The sequence below is a fragment of the Hippopotamus amphibius genome, chromosome 1, assembly GCF_030028045.1.
Source record: "Hippopotamus amphibius kiboko isolate mHipAmp2 chromosome 1, mHipAmp2.hap2, whole genome shotgun sequence".
NCBI classification, from domain to species: Eukaryota; Metazoa; Chordata; class Mammalia; order Artiodactyla; family Hippopotamidae; genus Hippopotamus; species Hippopotamus amphibius.
The window spans coordinates 117530134-117556941 of NC_080186.1; the positions used below are offsets into that span (position 1 = coordinate 117530134).

At 49.4% G+C, this 26808-nt stretch overlaps 1 protein-coding gene across 8 annotated transcripts in view; it reads right to left on the reverse strand.

Moving 5' to 3' along the window:
• Positions 1–1141: 1141 nt before the first annotated feature.
• ADAR (adenosine deaminase RNA specific) overlaps positions 1142–26808 on the reverse strand; it is a 41094-nt gene continuing 15427 nt past the window's right edge. The window contains exons 1-15 of one of the 8 annotated variants that reach the window (XM_057725381.1): positions 26134–26295; positions 20258–21687; positions 18243–18426; positions 17587–17735; positions 16874–17018; positions 16553–16743; positions 9763–9988; positions 9328–9499; positions 8921–9014; positions 8173–8295; positions 7745–7878; positions 5888–6070; positions 5281–5393; positions 4815–4942; positions 1142–4640 (exon numbers count right to left, since the gene is read on the reverse strand). In XM_057725381.1, the coding sequence (XP_057581364.1) occupies positions 4403–4640; positions 4815–4942; positions 5281–5393; positions 5888–6070; positions 7745–7878; positions 8173–8295; positions 8921–9014; positions 9328–9499; positions 9763–9988; positions 16553–16743; positions 16874–17018; positions 17587–17735; positions 18243–18426; positions 20258–21687; positions 26134–26160 (3537 nt within the window). In that variant the 5' untranslated portion in view covers positions 26161–26295 and the 3' untranslated portion in view covers positions 1142–4402. Of the gene's footprint in view, positions 4641–4814; positions 4943–5280; positions 5394–5887; positions 6071–7744; positions 7879–8172; positions 8296–8920; positions 9015–9327; positions 9500–9762; positions 9989–16552; positions 16744–16873; positions 17019–17586; positions 17736–18242; positions 18427–20257; positions 21688–26129; positions 26296–26808 lie in introns of those variants that run through there. The other 7 variants (XM_057725385.1, XM_057725382.1, XM_057725387.1 and 4 more) reach the window with 7 other exon arrangements.

The window sequence follows — 26808 nt, forward strand, 5'->3', positions numbered from 1 at the left end:
ATAGGCAGAGTCGGGCTGGCATCACAGCACCCCCTCACAAGCCAACAGGTGCTGGCCAGTCTCCCACCCAGACTAGAGAGAATAAGCAGCCACTTTTCAATATTCAACCCAACAGGTCTCAGAGGTCAGTGTGAGTCACGTGGTTCCGAGGGACTGTCGGTCTAGGAATCATTAGGACACCTCACTCACCCACCTGCAGTGCCCCCATCTCCCCCACACTGGCCTTGGCCATCCCGTCTGCGCGCCTGGGATATTTGCACTGGTCTAGCCTACTCCAGGCCAGACTCATTAGGAACTCAAGATTCTCATAAAGTTGTTTCCAAAGATGTCTTCTCTCTGTTCCATTTGGGGGGTGGGGGTGGGGAGATCCTCATGGGGCAGGGTTGGTGAATAAGGGAAAAAGGGAGAATACTGGGGAAACTGGACCCATAAGAGCTTAAAGACACTATAAGAATCTAAAGAAAACATCCGTGGTAAGTAACATCAGTGATTGTGATTTGTGGCCTGACAAGTCCATTCATCAGATAGAAAAGAGAGGGCCAAACGGCTGGGCCTACAGTAGACAGAGCCCAGAAATAGCTCCTGGGAAGGCCCTTTGCAAAGAAGGGGCCCTGGAGGACAGGGCAGAGGTGAGGCCCCGTCTCCTGGAGGCACGGTCGGAGGGGGCCTCCTCTCACAGCCCCTGTGCTCTGGAAGTCAGGGCTGTCTGTGTGCAAGGCACACCTGCTCCTGGAACACGGGTGTGACCCGGGCCCACATCCTGGCAGCAGTATTAAATGGTGGGCCCCTGAGATGAAATGCTGAGCTGGAGGAAAGCCCTCTTGTGCTCCCGTGGGACGGTCCTGCTTCCCAGCGCACCCGGAGCTAGGTGGTGGGGGGCGTCTTATGTCATGCACTCACCTTAGGTATGGACGGAACAGTCCATTTTCTAAAAGGCCTGGATACGACGTTTCCCTCCAGGTGGGACCAGATGCCTGAGGACGGAGAGGACAGAGGTGCTCGAAGCTCTGGTACCTCACGGCACAGTCCTTCACTGTCTGTAAGAACGACTCAGCTTGCCCCGCATTTCACCAGATTGTGAGCGACACCCATGCAGGGTCCTGGCCTTTATTGAATGTCCCCCCAAACATGTTGCTGGCCCTCCTGGCCTCAGTTGTTCCATCTGTAGAGTGGATGAGGAGGGATGTTTCACTGTGACTTGGGAAGCCTCACTGTCAGGTATTTCATGTCCTCTGGTATGGTATTTTTACAAGGTCACGAAGCGTCTTGTAGAAATCCTGCACTAAACTGTCATGTGGGAAGTGGTGCATTCTCTTTGAAATCAAGGTGGAGAAATATTCTGGATGCCATCTATGAAGTAAAAAGCAAATGGCCTGTCTCCTAAGACTGCGGCCAAGCCAGTTCTGGTCCAGTCTGCAACTTGCACCTCCCTGCAGTTAGAACAGCTGGCGGTGGAGGTCTGTAGAAACCACTCAAGGAGAGCTAGAGTTGCATGTGCCACTTGTGATGTTGTCTCAAGGGATGCTTTCCTACTCTGGGCCTTGAAATCTTACACAGCAAGTCTCTGGGGACAAGATATTTGATGGTGGGCTCTGATGGGGATGGTGGGGTGTGGAGCTGGGGAAGTAATTAAAGGTTGTCTGATGTACCCCAACACACCAGACGCACGCTCACCTCCCAGGCAGGCCCTTTGAAATGGCTCCTCTCTGCTTGGCTAAGGGAGACCCTCTCCCCAGGTTCTGTGTCAGGTGCATCTGGTGCTATTTGCCAGAAATCCCAGGACGACGACTCCCTCTGTTCCCACTTTCTTGTCCCCCAAGAAAGCAAGACTTGAGGCTTCCTAACAATTCAGATTCTTCTTCTTCTTTTTTTTTATTTATGAGGAATGTATATTGTTAGCCACTTTTACCAAGGGACACATTAAAGCGGAATCATAAAACTGACTGCAGCCATCGTGGCCCCCAAGTCCACGCTTGGGCTCTTCCCCACTCTGCTCTTGGAGTCACTACTAAGACCCCAGAAACCAGCAAAGTCTCTCCAACGTGAGTAAAGGAAATAGCTTGAAGCAGCGACAGTTTTTACAAGTGATTATTCAAAGAACACACAGTAGCCACAGTTCAGACAAATCAACTACAAAGATCATTTGAAAAAAAAAAAAGCAGGGGAGAAGAAGGTCTTGCTTATTAAAAACAAAGATTGGACAAAAAAGTGAAGAGAACACTCTAGGTGGGAGTTCTGCCTCCTCTGTCCCGTGTGACTTAGAGGGGCGGGGAGTGGGGGCTTGGCCGTGCAGGGCCGGACACAGGCTTGTTTCCAGCAGACACGTGGGTACAGGGAAGGCTTGCTCTCTTCCTACAGCAGAAACTGAATACTGTAAGTTTGCTAGACAAGATCATGGGGCAAGCGGGGGCTCTGACCTTCTGAGAGCGCCCGTGCTCCTGGTTAAAGAAGAGGCAGCCGGGCCTGAGCTCTGCAGGAGATTCTAATGCCCAAGATGGACCGGAGGGGCCGAACATGCCGAGGAATCAGTAGGTGAAACCCTCCAGCCTGAAAAACCAGGGAGAAGAGCCGCCTCCTGGGGCAGGACTAATTTCATGTGCCTTCAGCAGATTCACAGGACTGGGGGTAGGCCTCTTCCACCCCAGAAGATAGGCGCTGCTTCCCTCCTAGTTCCTTGGGACACTTTGCTGTTCCACAAAGATATCCTTAGTGTATTTAAAAGACTTACACTTTCTCACTTTGGTCAAAAGTACAGAGGGAAGAGTAGCCACAAGAATGAATGTGTGGCCTGGATGTAACCGCTGTTGAAGAGGGGGGACAGACGGGGTTAACTACTCAGTAGTTTGCGGGGTGTCGGGGAGGATGGAGAATCGTCTGAGGGCACTGGCTTGGCAGGTAGCGACAGAGGAATCATCCAGAGGAAAGAGGCAGGCTCAGGTCTGGAGGTGGCAGGGCCTCTGTACTTTTCTTGAGCATGTCTGGCTGGCTTAGGCCCAGAGCCAGACTCCACGGAGAGACAAAGGCTCTGACCACAAGAGTCCACATTAGCTTGCGGTGTAGACCAAGGGTCCCACCTCACAGTTAGGACAACCTGTCCTTTCACCTAGAATTACTGTTGAATGTCAACCCTATAAAGATTCCCTAGCAGGCAGGGAGACCTCAGGTCTGTGACCCGCCCATAAACAACCTTCTGAAGCTATTAGGCAAAACAAAAGCACTTGGTTCATCAATGGGAAATGATGTCTGAATTTTAAATCTGTAATTACAGGTTATCTGTAGCTGTCAAGAATCAACATTTATGGCATTCTTTTTAAAACTCCCAGTTTACCATGAATTAGTCCCCTTCCCTTGGTGTCACTGTCATGAGAAGTATGCTGGGTGGAACAGTGACCTGACCCAACATGGTTTTTTGCCCTTTACCTGCTAAGTCCTGATTATCTGAGCAGAGAAGATTTACCCTCTAGGATTTATCCTGGGTTTTTCCCTACCAGTTGGCTGGGGTCTGTGGTGCTCCTCCCCCCATTGGTAGGACAAATTCCTAGGAATGCTTTAGGAGGAGGGACAGCTGGGAGCTTGGCAACATTCCAAGACATGCCTGCCTCCCTGGGAAGTGGTCTGTGTCACCCCCGCAGGGCAGACCTCCTCTGTTGCTTGGGCAATTCCTTTAGCCCCGTCTGGCCGGTCCCAGCCTTCCCCGCTGCCTGGGGAGGGGACGCACTTCCCGAGCAGCAGCCTTCCCTGCCTCTCGGCCCCTCCCAAGCCGGCTAAAGTGCAAGATCCGAAGATCACTGAGCATTATCTGCAGATTCTGGTCAGGCTTGGCACCGGGAACAAGCTTGACTCCAGTTTTACACTCCTGCCCTTATAAATGTTTCACCAGATTCTTTAAGTTCACCCCTTTACCCTCTTGGAGGAAAAGGAAAAACTTAACGATCAAGTGGAAGGAATCTCAGAAGAGGAGGAGGGGAAGCAGAGGGGCCTCAGAATCCACACATGAAAAACCATCAGTCCCTGGCATGATTCACATGGTTGACTGGAGCCTAATCGAGACCACAAGAGGTCAGTGTAGCAAACACAAAGGGTGAGGAACAGGGAAAACCGAGGAAGAACGGAAGAGGAAGTGGGAGGAAAGAAGGAACCACCCCCTCTCTCTGCCCTTAGGTCTCCACCTCTCTGCTTGGGAAAAGAGAAGGGGGATGGCTAGACCTGGCCTAGTAATCCCAAAGAAAGCAGGATAAACAGGAACCCAAAGTTCTCAGGGTCACCAATTGTGGTTCCATAAAACAAAACAAAACAAAACAAAACAAACCCCCAAACCCTTGACCAGTGTGATAAGGAATGCTACGACCTCTCTCTCTCACCCCAGTGTGAAACACCCCGGCCCATCTGTTACCGGATGATACTACACTGGGCAGAGGTAAAAATTCTTCTCCTCCTGGGGCTTGCTTATCCAGTTGCCATAGCCCATGTCCTTCAGACTTTTTTTGAAGTAGTTCTTGGCTATCTCGTATTCACGGGCAGCTTTCTTGGCCTCACCATAGGAGAGTCTAAGTAGATCCCTGCGGTACCGGAAGGAGCAGAGCTTCTTAAACAGAAGGAAAATGTTCTTTTTGGAGACCCGGGACAATTCATTCCGTGGCCTGGAGAAATGAAAGCCCTCATTGTTCACCTGAGAGGAGCAGCTGGGGGCCCCGGGTGGAGACACCACGCGGGGCCGGCGGCTTTGAAGCGCTGGCGTTTGGCCACGTGACGCCCCTTGGGGGTCAGGCCAGGATGCCTGCCTCTGCTTTCGCTGTGCTCCCCCCGCTCCTTACCCATCCACGGTGCCTCTGGTCCCATCCAGGATCTCTAGGTCGTAGCCGTCAGCCAAACACCAGTTGACGCTTGTCTCCTTGGTCTTCCCGGACTGCCTTTTGGAATCGTATACACTGACTCGGCCAACCTAGGAATTTCGGGAGCCACGGGAAAGATGGAAACCTTTCAGGGAGAAGCTTCTGAAGCAGGGACTCAAGACTCACAGGAAAGAGGGAGTGTGGGGTCGTGATCTTTCCCCCTTTTCTAGGATTCTGTTTGCTAAGATGCAGATGTACTGACCCCATCTCAATTCAAATGAATTCCAGACTACAGGAAGGAAGGCCCTTAGCATTCACGAGGACGGAAGGATAAGTTCTGGGAAAACCAACTAAGCTCCCTTTGCCCACACGGTACATTTTTGCTCTGCTGAGAGGATTACTTGAGGAGGAGAAAACATCAAGGGGAAAGGGGATGGGGTTATAGCACCTTGGGGTGGTTGACAATAAAGGGATGTCGCAGTCCATCCTCAAACGCACTCCCATCTCTCGTCACGCGACAGCAAATGGCACGGCTCAGATGCCCTTGGCTGAAAAGGTAACCTGGATACAAAAAACAAACGCACACGCCTCTGTTTGCACCAAATGCTGTGAAGCGACACAGGCGCGTGGGGAGTGTGAGGGCACAGGCAGAGGCGTCAAGACAGAGAATCAGCTCCCTAGTTCGGAAGCACCTTCTGACTGTGGCTGCCCAGGATATACAGGGATCATCAAACATTTAAGCACAATATATAAGGTTCCAGGTAAGACCAAAGGCTGAGGAGAGCAGGAAACTCAGACGACGCAGTGTTAAGCTACTGTGTTTCTTTAACTCATCTTAAAAAGACTTGGCTGGCATGTTGTTACCTAGGCTCACTGCCTGAACCAATCTCCCATCACAGCAGACCGGACACTCAGAATCAATTCCTAAGCACTGAATCGAGCACACTTTGAAAAGGGTAGACATCATGTCAACACCTGGTAACGAAGCATGCAGTTTGCAGGGATCTGGGCACCAAAATGACAGTCTAGTTCCAGCTCCCAAGACGAGTCCTTACCCAGTGTGACGGATTTGAGATACACAGGCTGCAGGAAGTGGGTCAACAGCGCCCCCTGCAGGCCCAGCACATTCCAGCGCAGGATTTTGTCGCTACAGGACATGGTGCGGAGTCTCTCCCCCAGCCGAATACCGTCCCACGTGGGCACAATGTCACTGGACTCCACTGGGATCGTGCCTTCTCCTGGATGAAAGACTTGGGTCAGACCCACAGGGGCCTCTGGACCAAGCCCCTCCTCAGCGTGGTGTTTCTGCGCCTTAGCCTCGGGCCAGAGGCTACTCACTCATTCGTTCTTCATCTATTTCACAGCACCTACTCTGTGCTGGGCACCATGCTTGGTGCTGGGAAACAATGGTGAGAAAAACCAAGTAAGACCCTTGCCTTCCTAGAACGTCTACGGAGGTGAGGGGATAGACAGGGAACAGAACAGACACTAAACAAGTAAGCCAACACACACAAGAATTCTAGATGGTTTTGAGGGAGCTCTGATGGAGGACAGCCGGTGGAACCTCCTGGGATAGGACTGTCAGCGGGGCTGAGACACGAAGGAGGATTAGGACTGATGCGAAAGAGTGTTTCAGACAGAGAAAAGGAAAAGCAAAGGCCCTGAGGCAGCAGAGGGTTTAGCTGTTGAGGGAGCTGACAAAGAACCAGTGTGGCGGGTCTTGCTTTTATGTGACGTGCAGTGGGAAACCGCTGCAGCATGGTGTGCTTTTTGTTTTCAGTGACCTTTACTGAGATTTAATTCACCCATTTAAGGCATATAATTCAATACTTTTTCATATATTCACGTTGTGCAACCATCACCACAATTGATTTTAGAACATTTCATCGCCCTCAGAAGAAACCGCCTGTCCATTAGCAATCACTCCCCATTTCCCCCCAGCCCCTCCCACCACCAGCCCCAGCCGGCCCCTAATTTACTTTCTGTTTCTATGGGTTTGCCTATTCTAGACATTTCATGAAAATGGAATCATATCATATGCAATCTCTCGTGACAGGCTTCTTTCCCTTCTTATCCAGTTTCCCAGGTTCGTCTGTGTTGCAGCATACATCAGTACTTCATTCCTTCTTATGGACAAGTAACAGCCCACTGTATGGACACATCTCATTTTGTGTGTCCATTCATCAGTGGCTGGACACTTTGGGGCTGTGATGAACAACGCTGCTATGAACATTCCTACGTTCGTTTTCGTGTGGGTGTGAGTTTTCACTTCTCTTGGGGATGCTCCTAGGAGTGAACTGCTGGGTCATATGGCAGCTCTGTGTTTACACTTTAGGGTTTTGAGCAGGGAAGTGACATGATCTGTATTTGAGGGTCACTCTGATGACTCCAGAAGGATGGCCTGAAGGGAACAGGAGTGGACGTGAGGAGACAGTAAGGAGACAGTAGAGGACAGTGGAGCAGGGGGAGCTGGCAGACGAGGTGGAGAATCAGCAGCCGACTAGGCAGGAGGGGAACCGGGCACTTGGCGTCCTCTTGTCAGCGCCTCAGGCTTGGTTCTGCATCATCTTCTTTCCATCTTCTCCAACCTTCCCATCCATTTCCATGGCTATAAGGGTCAACCATAGGAGGATGACTCCCAGACTTTTATTTCCAGCCACTTCTCTCCTCTGAGCTCTAGATGGGTACTTCTGCCTCCTATTTGATTTGGAGATCTCCCTAGCTACCTAACTCAGAATGGAGTCTTGATCTTCCTACAGATCTTCCCTGACCTACATCTTCCCTCTTCCTAGAAACAAGACCCTGGTACCCCAGCAACTAATGGCAAAAACCTGGCAGCTGTGCCCTGGCTCTGTGACGGGCCTGGGGCACTGCAGAGCCTTTTTGTGGAAGAGGGAGGACGTGTCACTCACCGTTCTCTACCTTGGTGCGGAGCTTGCCTTGTTTGGGATTCTCAAAGACAGGGTAGTGGCGGGAGTCTGTGCTCTCCACAGCACGGTCGCTGCAGGACTTGTCAAAGAGGGCACCATCCCCACATGGGGCCGTGCTGCAATACAGGGGCATCTGTTAAAACCCACCTGTGCAGATATATCTCCAATCTCCTGGGGCTCAAGAACAGCTCAATGTGGGAGAAACAAGGGTTTTTCTCTGAAGCCTACCACGGGCTAATGGGGTGGGTAGAAGTGTATGTGAGTCACTCCACACTGAGGCGCGGACCTCAAACACAGAGTCGAGTGTGGCCCATCGAACAAGCTCTGATTTGTGACCAGGAGAATATTCAGACACCCAACTCTGGAAGCCTGGCAGGGCCGGCTTTGGTGGCAACGAAGTCTGTACAGACCTGATATAGAGATGGAACGACACGGTCTTTTTTATTTGGAGCTTTTCTCCTCCCTTAGCAGGCTCAAAGATACTATCCTTCGCAGTCTGGGGGTTGTATTTCATTAACTCACTGTAGAGAAACCTACAAGAAGAAAGTCTGGTTAAGAATGATTCTGGGAATAGCAGTTGCTTCTATATCTAATCCCAAGTAAGGAAAAGCCTTGACGGTGCAGACCTTTCATGGTTTCTCAGGTTGAAAGAGTTGGTGGGAAATTCTCCATGGGAGACCTCAGCATTTCTTAAAGCTAAGTTAGCCTTTCAGGTCAGTTCCATTTCTGCCAAGAGCTTCTTGCTCTGGCAGCTACAGGGATTCCAGGGCAGAACAAATTGATTCAAGGACTATACGAGGCTGCTGCTTCTCTCCCTTCATAAATTAAAGGTGAACTGGAGGGGCAAGCTGGCAGGGCAACGGGTTTGTTTATAGGTCCTCAAATGGAGATGGAAGGCTTCCTCATCCCTGTAGCCCCGAAGATCAAGAGGTCATTGTGTGTTTTTTAGAAAGGGCTTGAAGGGAGTTAGCAGAAAAACAGAGAGCTCTTAAACAGCAGGCTGAGTAGGGGGATGCAGCCGGGTCACAGAAGGGACTGTTGATTCCCTCCTGTAAGACAGGTTCAAATGGACGGGTGAGGCAAAGGCTGACACTGCAGGGCTGGGGACCTGCCTGTCAGGTGGGTGTCAGAGCCAACAAGCCCCGCGATCTTGCTCACCTGATGAAGCCTCTCCGAGAGATGATCTCTGCGTGGCAGTCATTGACGGTTTCTCCCTTTAGGCTTAGAGAATCTCCTTTCACACAGCGATTCCCTGGGAAGGCATTTAAAGCAAATGTGACATTCCCCAAGAAAAACGATGAGGAAACAGGTAGAGGCTGTTTGTTCTTAAAGCCTGAAGGCAGAAACAGCCTCGATTTATCAGACCCTGACTGCTGTATTCCTTTCCCTAGGAAATGCGAAGTCATTCCCTGCTCTGAATTCGTTGTAGCTAAAATGAAATATATGAAGAGTCTTCTCTCTGCCTTAAATTCACCCACGCAGGACCCCAGGAGAGAATGAGGAGGTGCTTCCGGCCACTGTGGGGGGTGGGGAGCCCGTGGGGACACATAGCGGAGCCCACTGACCTGTCCCCAAGCTGACCACAACACCTAGGTCTTCAGAGTCTTTCTTCATGATGATGGCGGCCAGGATCTTGCGGCCAAGCAAGGAGGGCTGGAAACTGTTGGTGAGAGCATTGAAGCACCGGTGGCTCAGCATGGCTATCTGGTCATGGAAGGTGCTGCCCGTGAGAGGAAGCTGTGGGGACAGGAGACCGTGTCAGGGCCACAGCGTCTCGTCTGCGTCCACCACGTTTCAGAGTGGGCAGGGAGGTCGCGTTCTTCTCGACGTGTGGATCATCTTTCCCCCTCTCACGTCTCGTGTCCCAGGTCTAGGTTCTGTGGAGGCGAACATTAAAGCCTAGGAATAGTTCGCGCAAGAGCACGTTAAGAGCTGACTCCACCCAGACAGGAGTTAGCAGGACCCCCAAAAAAGATAGCACCAGAAGTAGACGTCTTAACTGTCTTTGGCTGTGCTTCTGGGGACCTGGAGAGGAGGAGCACAGTTCTTCTGAGTCTGGCCCCTGTCACTGGGGTTACCTCTGTGAAACCCATGCGCTCTGCCTTCTCGTCCTCCCCAATCAAGACGCGGAGGGCCGCATCGGCTGCTTCCTGCTTGCCTTGCTTCTTGCTGTGCGCGCAGACGGCTGGGAACCAGCGACCCCCAACTTTCGCTTGGTAGACGAACCTTGAGGACGAGAAGCAGGGAATAAAGACAAGCACCTGACCCCGACAGCTGCCCCGGAAAGGGGCTGGTTTTGCTCAAATGCAGCCAGTCTTGCCATCCCTCTGGACAGCTCCGTTCCTAAGGCAGCATTTCCCAGACTTTAGATATTCGTGAATCACACTGCGATTTCCGATAGACCCAGATATCACCTGGAGTACTACTATTTTCCTCTAAATGGACGCCTTATATCACGACTCTTCATATCACTACTGTAAGTGGAAAATGAGTATCACTTGCCATAAAGTGAAGGTGGCTGTAAAACTCAATGATAAAATCATGTTATTAAATTCTAACAAGGCACTATTGCTTGTAAAGGCTCTAGGCCTGTCTTTATCATAGTTTAGCAAGTATTAGAGAGGGTTTAAAGAAATACCAGCACCACATGTGGACTTTCTTTTTAACGAAAGCAGAAATGAGAAGGGAGTGACTTTCTCCCTTCTTTAATCACTATTTTTTAATGCTCTGTCTGGTTTTTTAAGTACCTGACTCCATTTCCTCATTCATTTTCTAATTAGCTCAAGAGGACTTAATCTGGAAAGGTCAAAGTGTTAAGGTTGGCCTTAGCTCAGGAAGCCACACCCTTAGGAGTTGTTTTTCGATTCCTGGAGGCCTTGAGACGGCTAAGGGGGAGGGGAGTGTACCTCGGGCACAGGTAGAGCAGGGAGGCAGGCAGTGCTGTTGGGGGCCCTGCAGTTCCCCTCCCTTCCTGGCTGGGGATCTCCACAAACACTGAGGGAAGAATATAATGGAGCAAAACAGCCTGGGCAGCTACCAGACAAGGTTTCAAGAATCCCAGCTTTTAACCAGATCGTAATCTGCTTTGGCGAACCCAGCTTTGGATAATTCAACTGCATATAACAAAGGCTGCAGCATCAAGATTTATCAATCAGCTCAGGCAGTGAAAGGAATCAATCTTTACGTTCAACTATATCAAGCTTCTCACTATTTCTTGCTTATCCTAAGCAGCTGAATGCCTTTGCCCCTTTCTTTGATGATGCCAACTGGTTTGTGCAGGCCAGTGGGTTAAGGAAAAGGACAGTGGCATGAAAAGATATTGAAGAGAGGGAATGGGGGAAAATTTCATGAGTGTTCTACATGTTTGAGAAGAACAGGGGGACTACCCTGGTGGCACAGTGGTTAAGAATCCACCCGCCAATGCAGGGGACACAGGTTCGATCCCTGGTCTGGGAAGATCCCACCTGCTGCAGAGCAACTAAGCCCATGTGCCATAACTACTGAGCCTGCACTCTAGAGCCCATGAGCCACAACTACTGAGCCCAGGAGTCACGACTACTGAGCCCATGAGCTGCAACTACTGAAGCCACCGCAATGAGAAGCCCGCGTACCACAACGAAGACCTCAATGCAGACAAAAAAAAAAAAAAAAATATGAATGCTTATGCACAAAGATATACACGTACATCCATCCATACAAATATATGTGTATATGTATCGATAAAGCTTGTTAATTGTGCAACTAGAATTCATTGGAGCTGCACTGTGCAATATGATAGCCGCCGGCCACGTGAGGTTAACTTTAATTAAAATTCAATACAACTAATAATTCAGTTCCTCAGTTACGCAGCCACATTTGAAGTGCTCAGTAACCACACGCGGCTAGTGGTTAGCCTTTTTAGTGGGATGCTGGGGACCAAAGCCCAACTGGAATGAGTTAAGGAAGTAAAGACAATGAAGACACTGAGTATAAGCAATTCTTCTGAGAGGTCTGGCTGTGAGGGGAGCAGAGAGATAAGGTGGTACCTGCAGGGAGATATGGGGTCAAGGGAAGGCTTTTAGAAGATGGGCACGGGCATGTCTGCAGGCTGATGGGAATGATCCAACATAGGGAGCAACTGATGATGAGAGAGGGAGGTAACTGAAGGAGAGGATGAGAGGGAAGGGATCCAGGGCACAGGGATGGGAGGAAGGATGCTTCCTGCATACCTGTACAGAGGTAATGTACAGACGCAGGTAGGAAGGTGGATTTGGTGATGGAAAGGTAAGGTATTTGTCATTTGGCTATTGCTAATTTCTCGATTAAGTGTGAAGTAAGGTCATCAGTTTAAAATGAGAAAGAGGGGTTTTGGTGGAAATTTGAAGACAGAGGCAAAGGTCTGACATGATTTTCTTAGAGTAGGAAAGAAAATGTAGTACAAAAATATAGTAGGAAAAATGCCGGAGACTTCCCTGGCGGTCCAGTGGTTAAGACTCTGTGTTTCCAATGCAGGGGGCACGGGTTCGATCCCTGGCTGGGGAACTAAGATCCCACATGCTGCACAGGTGCGGCCAAAAAAAAAAAAGGTGCTGGGAGGAGGGCAAAAAAAAAAAAAGTGGGGGAGCAAGTGACACTTCCTTACTTAAAACCCTTCAATGGCTCTCCACTGCTTGGGTGGCAGGAGCATAGCATGACTCACAGGGTCGACCTTCCAGTCTCATCTGGTATCAGGCCTCCCCTGCGCTCTCTGTTCCACCCACACTGGCCTTCCTGTAGCCCTTCACCAGCTCTGCAGACTTGGGGGTACTATCTCCTTTGCCTAGAACCACCCTCTTTCTCTCTTGATCATCCTCAAGGTCTCAGCTTAGGCATCACTTCTCAGGGAAGCCCTCTCCCCTCTCCTCACTGAGTCAAGTCAAGCCCTGTAGATTCTCATCGCACCAAGCAACTCGAGCTCTTTATGATACCTATCAGAGACCTTACATTTCTTTACATGATTATTGACTGATTCTAACCCTTGTTCCAAAAAACACAATGTCCTCTATAAATATCTGTTGAATGAAGAAATAAAGTAGGGAGATGAGGAGACTACTGCCTGGTTTCGGTGAGAGAAGACAGTGGCTTAGCCAAGAGTGCTGACTGCTGACACTGGAGGCCGAAAGAGGAAGGGGTTTGGGATAGAAATTTTAGGTACAATAAACAGAACTTAAGGATGGATTGGCTGAAGGGGGTGAAGGGGATAGGGGAGACAGTCCCCAGGTTTTTGGCGTTTTACTTAATGTGGAGCCTACATATTCCCTACTAGGAATATGCCTGGGTCACTCATCTTTTTAGTTGATGTTGCAAACGGTATTCTCTACTACATTTTCTAACTGCTTATTACTGTATACAGACAAGTTCTTGACTCTTATACATCAATTTATAGTTCCCTGCTCTCCTAAATTCTCCTTTGTCTCTAATATTTCTTCAGTTTTCTCATGAATATTCCAGGTATACTATCATACCATCTGCAAATGATAATTTTACCTCCCCTTTCCTCTCTTTACACTTACTTCTTTCTCTAAACTGACTGCATTATCTAGTAATTCCAGAGTGATATTAAATAATGATGACAGTGGCATCCACATCTTCCTCCTGACTTTAATGGGAACAATTCTAGGTTCAATATTAAGTACGCTGCTGGCTTTTGACTTCAGAAAATATGATATCACTTATATGTGGAATCTAAAAATAACATAAATGAACTTATTCACAAAACAGAAACAGAACATAGAGAACAAATTTATGGTTACCAAAGGGGAAAGGGAGGGAAGGGATAATTTAGGAGTATGGAGTTAACAGCTACACATCATTATATATAACAGATGAACAACAGTGATTTACTGTACAGCACGGGGAACTATATTCAATAACTTGTAATAACCTATAATAGAAAAGAACCTGAAAAATAATACATATATCTACATATATCTGAATCACTTTGCTGTATACCTGAAACTAACACAATATTGTAAATCAACCATAGTTCAATTAAAGAAAAAAAAAAAAAGAAGGGCAGGGGAGCAGTTCTTAGCAAAACCTCTTAGACCACTTCCTAGTAGTGGACCCTTCCCCTTCTTAGTCCTCTCAACTTTTGCTTAATAAGTCATTCAAGAATTCTGCCAGGAGCTATCACATCAAATTAATACATATATATTTTTTTTAATGTTTTGGCAAACAATTTTTCTAATGGTTATTTGTCTACATTTAATATATGTGTTTATTTTTTACTTTTTTTTTTCAGATCTTTATTGGAGTATAATTGCTTTACACTGTTGTGCCAGTTTCCGCTGTACAACAGAGTGAATCCGCTGTATTTATACATAGATCCCCATATTGCCTCCCTCCCGCGACTCCCTCCCACCCTCCCTATCCCACAGCTCTAGGTCATCACCAATCACCGAGTAGATCTCCCTGTGTTATGCAGCAGCTTCCCAGTAGCCATCCATCTTACATTTGGTAGTGTATACGTGTCAATGCTACACTCTCATTTTGTCCTGGCTTCCCCTTCCCCCGCCCCATGTCCTCAAGTCTGTTCTCTACATCTGCGTCTTTATTCTTGCCCTGCCACTGGGTCAGACGCTGGGTCAGACATGTACTTTTATCAAGCGAAGGATGCATTCAATAATTTCTATTTTCTTAACAGCTTGGTTTCTTAATCTGAATGGATGCTGAATTTTACTACATGCCTTTTCGGAATCTCTGGAGATAATCATGCGGAGCTTCTCCTTTGACCGATCAATGTGGTAAATAATAATAATAATAAATATCCTGATGTAGACTAGTCCTTGTACTGCACTGAGTGGATTTTAGAGCACATTTTTTGCATTTTAGAATGCTCAGACTGTAGAGGAAGAGACATTCTTTACATATCATTGGTGGAAGCATAAACTGGTATAATTTCATTGGAGGAAAGTTTGGCAAAATTTACCAAAATTTTAAATGCACATATACATGTTATTCACAATACCAAAAGTCTGGAAACAATCCAAGTATTCATTAATAGGGGCTGGTTAAATAAATCATGATAAACCCATATACTGGAACACTATACTTTGCAGTTATATAGAAAGAATATAAAGTTATATGAAAAGTTTTCTAAGATAATACTTTTATGTGTAAAAAGCAAGCTAGAAATCAACGCATATATGTATTTCTGTGTAACAAAAGCAGGGAATTTAATTGCTTGTATTTATGTAAAGATACTCTGGAAGGATGTATGAGGGTGACTCAAAAATTATCTGCCCTCCGATTATTATTAAAACTTCTGTTGGCCGCACTGTCTTATCAGCACTTTCTGTTCAAGGCTACTGTCTCCCCAGTCACTGCTGTGCAGGTGTGAATGTGTTACATCAGTTCATTTGTAACTGTGATGCGAGCAAAAATGGATGTGCCACTTGTGATTTGCACGGAAGAAGAGCAGCGTGCAGTGATTCGTTTTTTGTGGTCTGAGGGTGTGCAAGTCCACACACTTCTGCCCACACTGTCGACACTCTGTAAAAACTTCGTTTTGAGGTGTTAAAACATCCTCCTTGTAGTCCTGATTTTGCTTCATTGGACTTTCACCTGTTTGGTCCCCTGAAAGCAGCCCTATGAGGACAAAGATTCACTTTTGATGAAGAAGTGAAGACAGCGGTGCATTCGTGGCTTGCAGCTCAGCCTACAACATTTTTTAATGAGGGAACACGAAAGCTTGTTGACAGATGGACAAAGTATATTGAAAAGCAAGGAGATTATGTCAAAAAATGATGTTATTTATCTTCTCTAAAAGTTAATTAAATTCTACAGCCAGAGTGTGGATAATTTTTGAGTCACTCTCATGTAATAATGTAAAGTTATTACATGTTGGGGGGAGGGGTGTGTGTGGGGGTAAGAACTGGGTCAAAGTGAGAGTGAGCTTTTACATTTTTATTTTTGAATAATATTTTCTATTTTGCATAATCTATTACCTATTAAAAAAAACCCTTAAAAAACAAGGTACATGACTCATGGCCCAGAAATTCCACTCCTGAGAATTTATACTACAGACAAGTTTGTACATGTCAGCGAAGACATACAGTACAAGCATGTTCACCGGAGTGCTCCTAAGAGTAAGACCAAAACCAGCCTGAATGTCACTGAAGTTGGTTAAATAAATTACACAAGGTGGGGCTTCAAATAGTAATAACAACATTTGCCTTCTTAAACTAGGTGGTAGGTAGTTGGGTGTCCATTTTAAGAAGACCTTTTATATCTCTTGTTTGATAAAGCAATTTAAAAATTGTAAGTATCTATTTAGTGAAGCATTATGTATAGACCTATATCTGCTTATTTGTAATGACCTCTAAGACACACTGGTAAGTAAAGGAGTCAAGGTGTAGAAGAGAAGATTCTGATACATACTTACTTTAAAAAAATAAAGAGAAAGGAAAATGTGCTAGTATGTGCATGGAAATTTCTAGAAGGACTCAAGAAACTGGTAACAGTGTTTGAGTCTGGGGAGGGACACTAGAAGCCTGAGATTGAAATGAGACTTTTCAGTGCACGTTTTTTCAATCAGCTTGATTTTCTATGTACATATACATATTCCTTTAAAAATTACAATCAGCTTAAAAAAATTAAAAAGGCTCATGCTTACTGGGAGACTGGCTGTCTTCTCAAGGTGGCTGAGCTAGTGTGGTCTCAGAGGCCTTGGGGACAGGGCTCCCTCATCGTGCCCCTCCGGTCTTTCCCTGGGTTAGAGGCCGTCCCTGCCCTGTGACACACGGCTGTAGCCAGGACTGGAACACTCACTTGGGCTCGTGAGGGGGTCCGGACTGGTCGACCAGCTTGAACTCAGCAGCAAAGCCGTGGGAGCGGGCGTACTCTAACAGGCCGCCCACAGGGTTGGTGTTCAGGTATCTGACGAGCTCGCTAATCCTCCTGACCTTGTTGGGCACCGCCGATTCCAAGTTATCAAAAGATTCCGTGTTCGTACTTCCGGGCTGAAGGAGAATCAGCCAGACAGAGAGGAACCGTAAGTACTTCACGGCAACTCTGAGGGACTCACGGACAGTCCTAAGCCACTCAGGTGCTAAAAATAACCTGTATCTTTTGAGTAGAAAAGGGCCCCACCTGGTCATCAGAAGACGTGGAGCTGGTCACCTCCCCTTGCAGGGCCTTCATGGCTTCCTCTGCAGCCATCTGCTTTGCTGCCTTCTTGCTGGGGGCACTGGCGGTGGGGAACGTGTGGGTTCCCATTGCAACGCAGTACTGGAACCTGACAGGAGATGAAAGGAGAGGATTAAACTGGTTTTGATGGAAGAGCTTTACCTAGCCTTTGTCACGTTGTCATCCTTTACGACTTGCAATTTCCTCGCACACATCACCTCTGTGCCTTGGCTCACGCAGTCACTTCTGCCTTGAAGAGCCGGAGCCTCTCACCCTCCTCCTGCCCCCAGTCTCTCTCAGCCTGGCTGACCCCTATTCTACACTTTTAAACATCAACCTAATGTCACCTCCTCCAGGAACCCTTCTCTTCAACACGTAAGTCTGCAGAGCCTCAGAGCAGAGAGCTTCTCAGGTACGCCTTTTAGTCCCACCACCTGTAACCTCCAAGCCGTGTATCTCCCTCGCGCTTGGTCCCTGCTTTGCCCTTGGAACTCCTACTCCCAGATTCTCTGCTCCACAAGCAGCAACCATGCTCTCAAGGCCCCCCATTTTCCATACTGAAAACAGGAGTGATTGCTCAGTGACATAACCTGCCATCTCTGAGGAGGCAGGAAGAAAATGTATCTCTCTCTCTTTTGAGAAAACCTCAGCAGAGATACATGATACGAGAGATGTACTTGGGGTCATGGGCAGGGCCTTCTCTGGATAGGAGGCGGAATTCACAGGAGCTCCCCAACTTGTGCACACACTCAAGCAAGGTAGTGACGGGGTTCTTCCCAGAAAGGAAGGATGTTGCTGAAGGGGTGGTAGTCTGGGACTCTGCAGTCTGGAGAGAATGAGAGACAAAAAAACAAAAACAAAAACAAACACAAACACAAACTGAGAAAACACTGGCTATTCCATCACGGCACAGGGAATGGGGATGGGAGAATTGCTTTCGGTCAACTGCATGTTTGGGGCTGGCTTTCTCAAGGAAGAGGGCTGTGGGGATTTTCTGGGCCTTGCAGGAGAGGGTCAGTTATTTAAATGTGCTTCGTCTTATTTCATATCTGCCGAGAGAGAAAGACTGGATTCAATAATCTTTAACGTCTCTTTCAACTCTGAAATTCTGCAATTCCAGTGAGGTCGGGAGGGGGCGCTAGAAGGGGAGCTGGGTATGAGAAGAGGAAAGGGGGGCTGGTGAGGCGGGGTTAGAGGGGCGAGTGGGAAGCTGCCTCTGAGACAGAGAGTGGGCTGGGCAGGTGGAGACGGTTTCAAGAGGGTCCGATGAAGTTCTGATGCCTCACAGACGCGGAGAGAGACCTGCTGTCCTCCCAGAGGGCAGGGCACCTACCTTCTCTGATTCTTTCTCCGAGGGGCAGTCGTACGATTCTTCTGGTCTTCCACTGTCCTTGGCTTTAGCTTCCTCAAGCAGAATTGTCATGGCTTTCATAGCTGCGTCCTGCTTGGCCACTTTCTTGCTGCCAGCTTCCGCTGGGGGAAACTCGCGGCCACTGATGACAACTTGGAATTTAAATCTTGATGGAAAGTGATTAGATGTGTGAACACTAGTCTGGGCCATCCCTTCTGCCCTCTCCAAAGAGGTCTTCACCCTGGAATTTCCTGCTACGCTAAGGGGCTTGCTGACTGCGGAGGAGATGGAGGGTAGGCCAAGGGCTCCTGTCCCTCTGGAGGCTCAGCCTGCTCCTATTTTTTGGAAACAAAGCAGCCAGTGACGCTCTCTCCAAGCTCATTAGAGCAAACACAGCCACGGGTGATAGGAAACTAGCTCAAGGGAGACCCACCATCTTTTAGCAATGAATTAAGATCAAGTGTGTACAAAAAATGATGAACTAAAACCACCACGAGTCTTGTCAGCAACCAAAGAGCCTTTACCCTCAAGCAACGGTGGTACACTTGGCCACCTCAAGGGCAGGTCCTTCTTACAGCGCCGTCTCCTCACTCCCCAGACACCTACAGGGATCCGATACCTGCCACTCTGGGGGGCCTGTTTTCGTCCCCAACCTACCCTCAGAGATACACCACTCTCACGGTTTCTTTTGCGTCATCCTACAGCTCTACTTGACTGACGCCTGAGATGAAAGGAATTTCCCCTTGTCATGCAGAGAACCAAAACACATTTGTTCCAGGCCTCTGGACTTAGCTTAGACCGCCTTTGTTCAATCTTTCAGATTCGTTCAGCTCTTTGCTCAATCTGGGATTTCATTTACAAAAGTAGGTCAGATCTCTTATTTCCTGGGTCTTCTGAAATATCTGAACATGGCATCAACGTTTCTTACAGCTGGAGTCCAAAGAAAGGTTAACCCCCAACCCACTGCTGTCCCGCACCTCTGGGAAGGGGATGGAGGGAGAAGAAAGAGAACGACGGCCATGCACTCTCTACCCCAGACAGAAGCATACCCGTCCTGGCCCTGCCAGCCTTTGGACAGATGCACCCCCTCTTCTCAACAGCTCTCCTGCAATGCCATCTCAGGGTCATGAAGACGGTCAGGATAAGCAGGAAGTGACACTGGCCTACAGTTAACGTAAAGGTTAGTGGGATCCTCTGCCGGCCTCACTGGCAGGCTCTCTAGCTATGGCGTGCGGCCACTCAGCGTCAGCGGTTTCAGCTCTCCGCTAGGCCCTGCAGCAGCTCCTTCTGGGCCCACCTGTCTTCCTCAATCTGTCCGCTGGCTTGGAAGAGCCTACAGTGCAGGGCCGGGCCAGCTGTCTGAGTGAGGTAATTTCTGATTTCACAGCTTAGGAGCCGCAACAAGTGCTAGCCCACCCATCTGTGCAGAGGCGGTGTGTAAAATTAGAACCACCACCTTCAACAGGCAGGCAGCCGTGCACGCTCTACAGCATCCTTTCCCTGCGGGAGCGGCAGCGGAGCAGGAGTGGGGTGGGGAGGTATGGTGTGGACCTGCTGCTACCCAGCAGCACAACCCACCCTTACTCTCCCCGTGCAGCCTGCCCCTATCCACCTGTTCCTGCACCCCCTGGGGATCTCAGTTCGGGGGGAGGGAGGCTGGCAATGGAAGGGGGAGGGAAGGGCGTCAAGTCTCTCTGGCCTTAGGAGGCAGGCATGACACTGATGCATGGACACTAGGCATCTCCAAAGAAGCTTCATTTTAGCCAAGAGGGCCAACCTCCCCCTTGCTCAGCCAAGATTCTGGCTGGGCCGAGGTCTACGTTCCCTGCTCAAGATGTGGAGGGAGGGGCAACAAGGGTGATTCAGCCCACAGGCGGAAAGGAAGAGGGAAAAGACAGGCGCCACCAACCGGCACTGCTCGCGAGTCAGCCGAGACGGCGTCAGGAGCAAGAGTGCCTGACCCCAACCTTAGGCACGATTCCTGGGTGGTCTCTTACCGAGGTTCATGGGGTGGTCCACTCTGCTCTATCAGGTTGAACTCACAGGTCTGACTAGCGAACTGAGCATACTCTAACAGGCCGCTGATGGGGTTCTTCAGCTGGCACTCTGTCAGTTTCTTGTAAGGTGAACACCGTGGCAAGCCATGACTGTAGAAGGAGGGCATCTCCATGATGGCTCGAAACTCACCTGGTGCTGCGTGGATACTATTCAAGTCATCTGGGATGTCATCTGTGGCCCACTGGCCATTTTCAAAGTCAACATACCCTGTTTTGGAGGGGCCGTTGTCATGAACAGGTGGTTTCAGTTTGATTGGTTCCGGTGTGACCTCTTGTTTAGTTTCTAACTTTACGACGGGTTCCTGCCCGTTCTCCACTTTTTCTGTGGTGACGGTGCCGTGTGAGGTGTCTGACGCGAGTAGGCTGCAGGCGGGGAGCTCTGCTGGTTTTCTGGTCTCTGGGACAGCGGCTTGAGTGGTTTCGGGAATGCTGTTCGTGTTTCTCTTCATCTGCAGCCTCTCCCGCTTCTTGTCGGTCAAGTACCATATGGGAGGGGTCGTCCCTTGCCTGTAGACGTCCCCCTGCCTTTCCAAGTCAATCAGCACGGCATTCACATCTCGGGCCTTGCTGAAGCCAATGTTTTTAGCCAAATTCAGGGCAGAGGAGTTGGACACATTAAACAGGTAGTCGCAGATCTTTTCCTTGATCTCAGCCATGTCGAGAGGCTCAGGAGGATCTTCCAGGCCTGACGTGCGGCTTCTGTCTTCAGTTTCCAAACTGGAGTCTGAGCTTGGAGCTGCCTGACGGTGACGGTCTGCTCTTGCTACTCGGCTGGGCTGGCTCCAAGCCTGAACCGGGGCCGCGATTCTCCACAGTGGGGGCGTTCCTGCCTCCCGGTGCAGCTTACCCTGCTCTGCCAGAGAGTATAAAACGCGATTGATTTCCTTCTTTGGGGCTTGGAGCCTCCCGGCCAGATGGTGCGCTGTGGTGGCCTTCCCTTCCCCAAGCTCCTGCAAGAGCTCTAAGATCCTTTGTCCCTGATCCTGGCTGATAGTCAGTTCCTGGAAACGTGAGGAGAGCCTATCAACGCCTCTCCATGGCTGAATCCGGCCACGTGGGGAAGGACGCTGGAACCCTCTCGGGAGCACCTGGCTTCTGAGAGGCACGCACCTGGGGACACCCCGGATCTCTAGGTGCCCGCCTCTGGCAGGTGGTCCTGGAAACCTTGGCCCGAGTCCAGGGAGGAACGGTGGCAGTGATGGTGTCTGCTTTCCAATTAGGGGCACTTCTGGGAGTCGCCCCTTGAGGAACTCTATTTGCTGGAGCTGGAAACTATTAGGGTACGATCCCAGCCCCGGCTGCTGGTGTCTAACCTTGCTGTGCTCATAGCCTTGAACTGGATGGGTTTGGTATCTGTTGAGGGAATACCCCTGCAGAACAAAAAGATGGAAAAGAAAGTGAATTAGGAGTGCATCGGTGAGCCTGTCCCTTCCCGCTGCCTGGGAGTGAGGGCTGCACCTGATTGCTAATAAGCTGAGAAGGCAAGTGAGACGTGGGCTTGTGACGTAGCTAAGGTGGCCTGCCCACGCGTAAGCGCTACCTGTGGACCTGACAGAGGGAAGAGACGCAGGAGCAAGAAGTAACACACAAAGAGCTCCCAGGAGCACGTGGGGTGTTCTGACACCTCAGCACAGCCACTCCAGCAACCTAGTTCATTCATTCTTTTCCCTTCGACAGGATCTTAGGGAGTTGAAACCTATCTTTCTGCTCAAAAAAAAAAAAAAATCTTTTTAAAGTCAGAAAAACAAACAAACACGTTTTATTTTAAAAACAAACAAAAACAGAATAACCTAAAAATGCCAAGGGAGTCACTAGACCAGGAAATGGCCCACCACCCAGCCCCCCCCCACCTTTAAAATCGATCAACTGGGTGACTATAAACAAACAAGCAAGTGGACTGGATGAACCGGAACCTCACCCTCCAAGGCTGTAGCAGAGGAAGCCTCCCCACCTGGGGAAGGGCAGCAGGACCTCACAGGCTTGTCTGCTTGCACTGCCATCCTGGGAGGACCAGAATTTGGTTTTTAGGGGAGCTGGATGGTTTCCTTTGAAAAAAGGTACATCGTTCTCATCCTTCAGTGTGGTGCCCAGGCTCGGAAGGGACATTGGGCACGTGTATCCAAACCGCCAGGCTCCCCTGGATGTGTGGAGCTGGCGGCAGCTATTCCTGGACACCTCGGCCCCAGCCTCCCACACCCCCTCAGCTTCTTCCCAATAGCTGCTTCCACGGCGTGTCTTCAGAAGCTGGTTCTGCAGGCCACAGGCTACGCCATCTTCTCTCAGACTGCCACCCGTTCACCAGAACAGCGAGCACTGTGACTCCTTCCTCCAGCCACAGACCAAGCTGCTCCTCTCCCCCGTGCTACTCACTGGAGGGGCAGAGGCGGAAGGGGCTTATGGGACCCAAGGTGGGGGTGTCAGTACATACCTTGTTGCCTGTCCCTGGGGCTTGCCCCTCTAGGAACAACATTTCCTCGTGCACACATCCCCTTTGCCTGACTCTCCTGAAGGCTTCAGGGACCTGCAGGCAGCTGCGTCCCTTTCTTCAATACTTTCAGCCTTCTACTCCCCCACCCCTGCCCCCGTCACAATTAGGGGATTATAGCACTCTTGCTAGTCACGTTCACGGTATGCTCGCTGCACAGCTCCTTAGCGCCTCTCCAGCGACGGCCACCTCTGCCTTTTAGCCACACAAATGGCTTGTCCAGCTCCTCATTCAATCTCACTGCTACTTGAGTGGGGCCACCATCAAACCTCAAACCCTGAAACTCTTTTCCAGAGTCAGTAAACTTTTTCTGTAAAGGGCTCGATGGGTATTCAATTGTAGCACAAAAGCAGCCACACACATCGCATACAACTTCCTTTACAAAACCAGGGCGAGGGCTGTACTTGACCCATGGGCTGCAGTTTGCTGACTCCTTTTCTGACAGCAACTTCCCTGTGTTTCCACAACATCCACTCCTTCCCCTTGTGGGACCTGCTGCTCATGTGACCTCCCCATCCCCACCACTACCCCCCCCCCCCCCCCCCCCCCCCCCCCCCCCCCCCCCCGCTCAGCCACACGCCTCCTCATTCAGCCTGGATCTCATGGTCAGTTCCCTTCTCCACCCAAGGCAACTATCCCCTTTTCTGTTCCAAAGCTTCCAGATGGTGCTGGAGGAAGACACTGCCTCACGCTAATGGGGCCATACAAATTCCTCCTCTTGAACTTCTGTTAGGTTTCCAGTGCTTTTTTGGTGGTCAATTCAGTACAACAAACATGTGCTGACTCTATATGGATGGAGCTCTCTTCTTTAAAAATTCTCCCACGGCTTGGTGACACAGCACCAACGATCTCCTTTCACCCCTCTTTTTCCTTCTGACTGTCCCTGTCCTTTCTTCCACCCTTTATATATAATCGGCCCCCCCCAAGGTTCTGTCTAAGGGCCTCTTCTTCCTTCCCCAGGTTGATTTCACCCACTCCCCTAACCTGCACCAGCCCTTTTAAGAAACAGTGTTCAAATCTGTTCTCTCAGCCACCACCTGTGCTGAAGCGTAAGACTTGAATTTTCAAATGCCTAGACGATCTGTCCACTTAGATACCCGGCCATTTCCTCAAACACCACACATTCTGAACCAAATTCATCTTTTCCCTCGATCCAGCCCCCACTCCCACTGTTCTTCTTACTGTTAATGGCAGCATTCTCCTCTTTAGTTGTTAAGGCTGGAAACCTGAGTCATCTTTGCTGCCTTCCTCCCTCCCTCGTCTCACAAACTCATCAGGTAGGTGCCAAGTTCTAGCTTGTCTACCACCTCTATCTTTTCTCTTAAACGTGTCTTCTTCCAGTTCTAGCCCCTCATTACCTCTCGCACGGGCTACCACCCGCGCCTCCCATCTCTCCATCCCTCTACATTCCAGGGCAACGTGCCTGCTTCTCCCTCTCCTGCCACCTCTTACCACTCAGACCCTTTCACTACAGATCTCTCTAAATGCCAGCTTCTTCAGGAGACTTCTGACTCCCACACCTCCCAGCCCACAAGAGTGTCCTCTCCTTGAACTCCTCCCACCCAGCACCTGTTACACCCCTTGCTTTACCTTTCATCACAGCTGATTTTTTTTAATGACACATATAGATTGTAGTGTATCTGAAAGGTGATTAACAATATTAGGTGCCCTAGAAATTATTCTCAGCTCTCCACTCTCAATATTCCCCGTGGAGCACTGATGGGGGGCTGCAGTCAACTTGACAGTAAGCCCCCGGGGGACAAATACGCATCAGTTATCTCTGCATCCCTAGCACCTAAGACAGCACCTGGCACAAAGCTGACCCTGAACCAACGTCTGCATGAACAAGACATCACTAGACATGCAATCCCATCTCTCTTCTTGCTCCTCTTGCTGCACACAATCCCCCAACCCCTGCCTGCGGCCGAGGTATATGTGGGTACAGCCAGTGTGTGCCTGGCTCACAGAATTCAACTGTGGGGACTTCAGGGGATTTCTGATTAGCTCTTTGAGTGACCTTGGTGAAAGAACTCTGTTTCAAATTGGCTAAAGTCATTTTCTAGCTGAACGCTTTCTAGATTTAAACTGCTGCTACTTGGCTAACACCTGTAAAATACCTGAATGTCTTATCTACAGAAGAGGAGTTGAACAAATCATGACACATTCATATTATGGAACCGTACTCACAGTTTTTTAAAAATGTGTTATCTATTTAGAAACGATATGATAAATTAACAAAAAAAAAGCAAGCCGCAGAGGCATATGTATGCTATAAACCCCTTCTTTTGTAAACAAAAGGAAAAAATCCCATGAATGTGTGTGCACGCTAGAATGAACAGAGAAAAGAGACAAGGAAAGGATACACGAATTTGTTAACCATAATTATTTTACAAACAGAGGGAGATTATATTTTATAGAGGGAGATGATTAATTTTTTCTTTATACTCCCTAAAATCTCCTAAAAGCCAAACCACACTTGAGAACAGCCACTGAAAGCAACCCCTGTGATCATTCCTAAATCCCTCAGCACCTCCACTTTCCCAGCTTCAGGCCTATGTACTGTACAAAGTATGTAACAAGCCACTTAACATTCATTGCCCTGCAAAATTTCACTTTAATCTATTCTCATATGCTTAGGATCGGGAGATAAGCCCCCACCTTCACCACATGGGCTCCATAGGGTACTATATTGGTTTGCATAAAGAAATGCTTTTCCTGCAAGTCGGATATTCCTAACCCTTTTAAAGAAGGGAAAAAATATATATATATACTCGCACACCTATATGAATCTGAGAGTTGTCCATGTCGCTGCACAGAGCACTAGTTTCTGCCCTTTCTTGCTGAGCAGCTTTCCACTGTATGGATACATCCCAGGTTACCTAATCACCTGTTGCAGGACGCCAGGGTTTTCCGGTTTGTAGAGAGAATGAATAACGCCCCTATAAATGTTCTCCTACAGCTTAAGGAGAGGAGCCGCTAAGGGTGAAGCAAGTTGTCCAACTGGCGCTAAGGGCGGGGTGAGCAGCCATGGGGTCCTAGCAGAAAAGCAGAGGGGACTGTCTTGACCTGGGCTCAGGCCTTGCTTCTCTGAAGAAGGGAGGGGAGTGCGTTTCCCCCCCGAACTCTCTTCCACGCCTTGCACAACAAAGAATTAATCAGCATGACACAAATTCCTAAATCCTCAGAACAGCAATTTTGCTTGGCAAGAAAACACTCACACAACGTGCACACGTCACGCACGCAGACGGGAGCGCAGGGAGGTATGCGGGGAGGCCGGGCGAGCCGGCTGCGGGGGCTCGGCTCTGCGCTCCGACCCCAGCGGCTTACCTGCCTCGGGTCCATGGCGCGCCCGCGGCATGTCCCGGTGCCCGCCCGCCGGCAGCGCGACCCTCCCCGGCGCCGGCCGCCGGCCTCCCAAGCACAAGGGGCCGCCTCTGGAGTCGGGGCAGAGCCCAGGCCGGCCCGGAGCGGGGCTGTGAAATGGCTCCGGTTCAATTTCACTTTCGTTTCTGCGGAAGGACCTCCCCTCCGGAAAGTTTGGCCGAGGGGCGGGGCTTGCGCCACACTAGCCTGCGCTGTCCGCTCTCACCCCGGTTACACGTGGGATCCCTTCCCTGCTTGAGAACCGGGCAAGATTCTCTTTCTTCAGGAAAGCAGCTATAAATACTGAGCTCATAATTCCCCTCACGGCCTTCTCAGGAATACAGGGGATAAAGCAAACGGAGAATAAAGCCACCCGGCGAAGCCCAGCGCTGGAGAAACAGCCCGAGGCTCTGTCCTCGTACTCCCAGGTCCGCACTAACGCGACCTCTAATGGCGGGGGGGGGGCGCTCTTCAAATGACTGACGTCCTCGCTGTGGACTACTATCTACTCATACTCTAGCATATAACTGACGTGACCACGTAACAGCCACTATATGGTAGCAAGATAATACCCGCCACTGAACAATTAAGGATCTGCATCATAAAACCATTCCCACCTTTCAGCATCCACCATCCAGGCAAG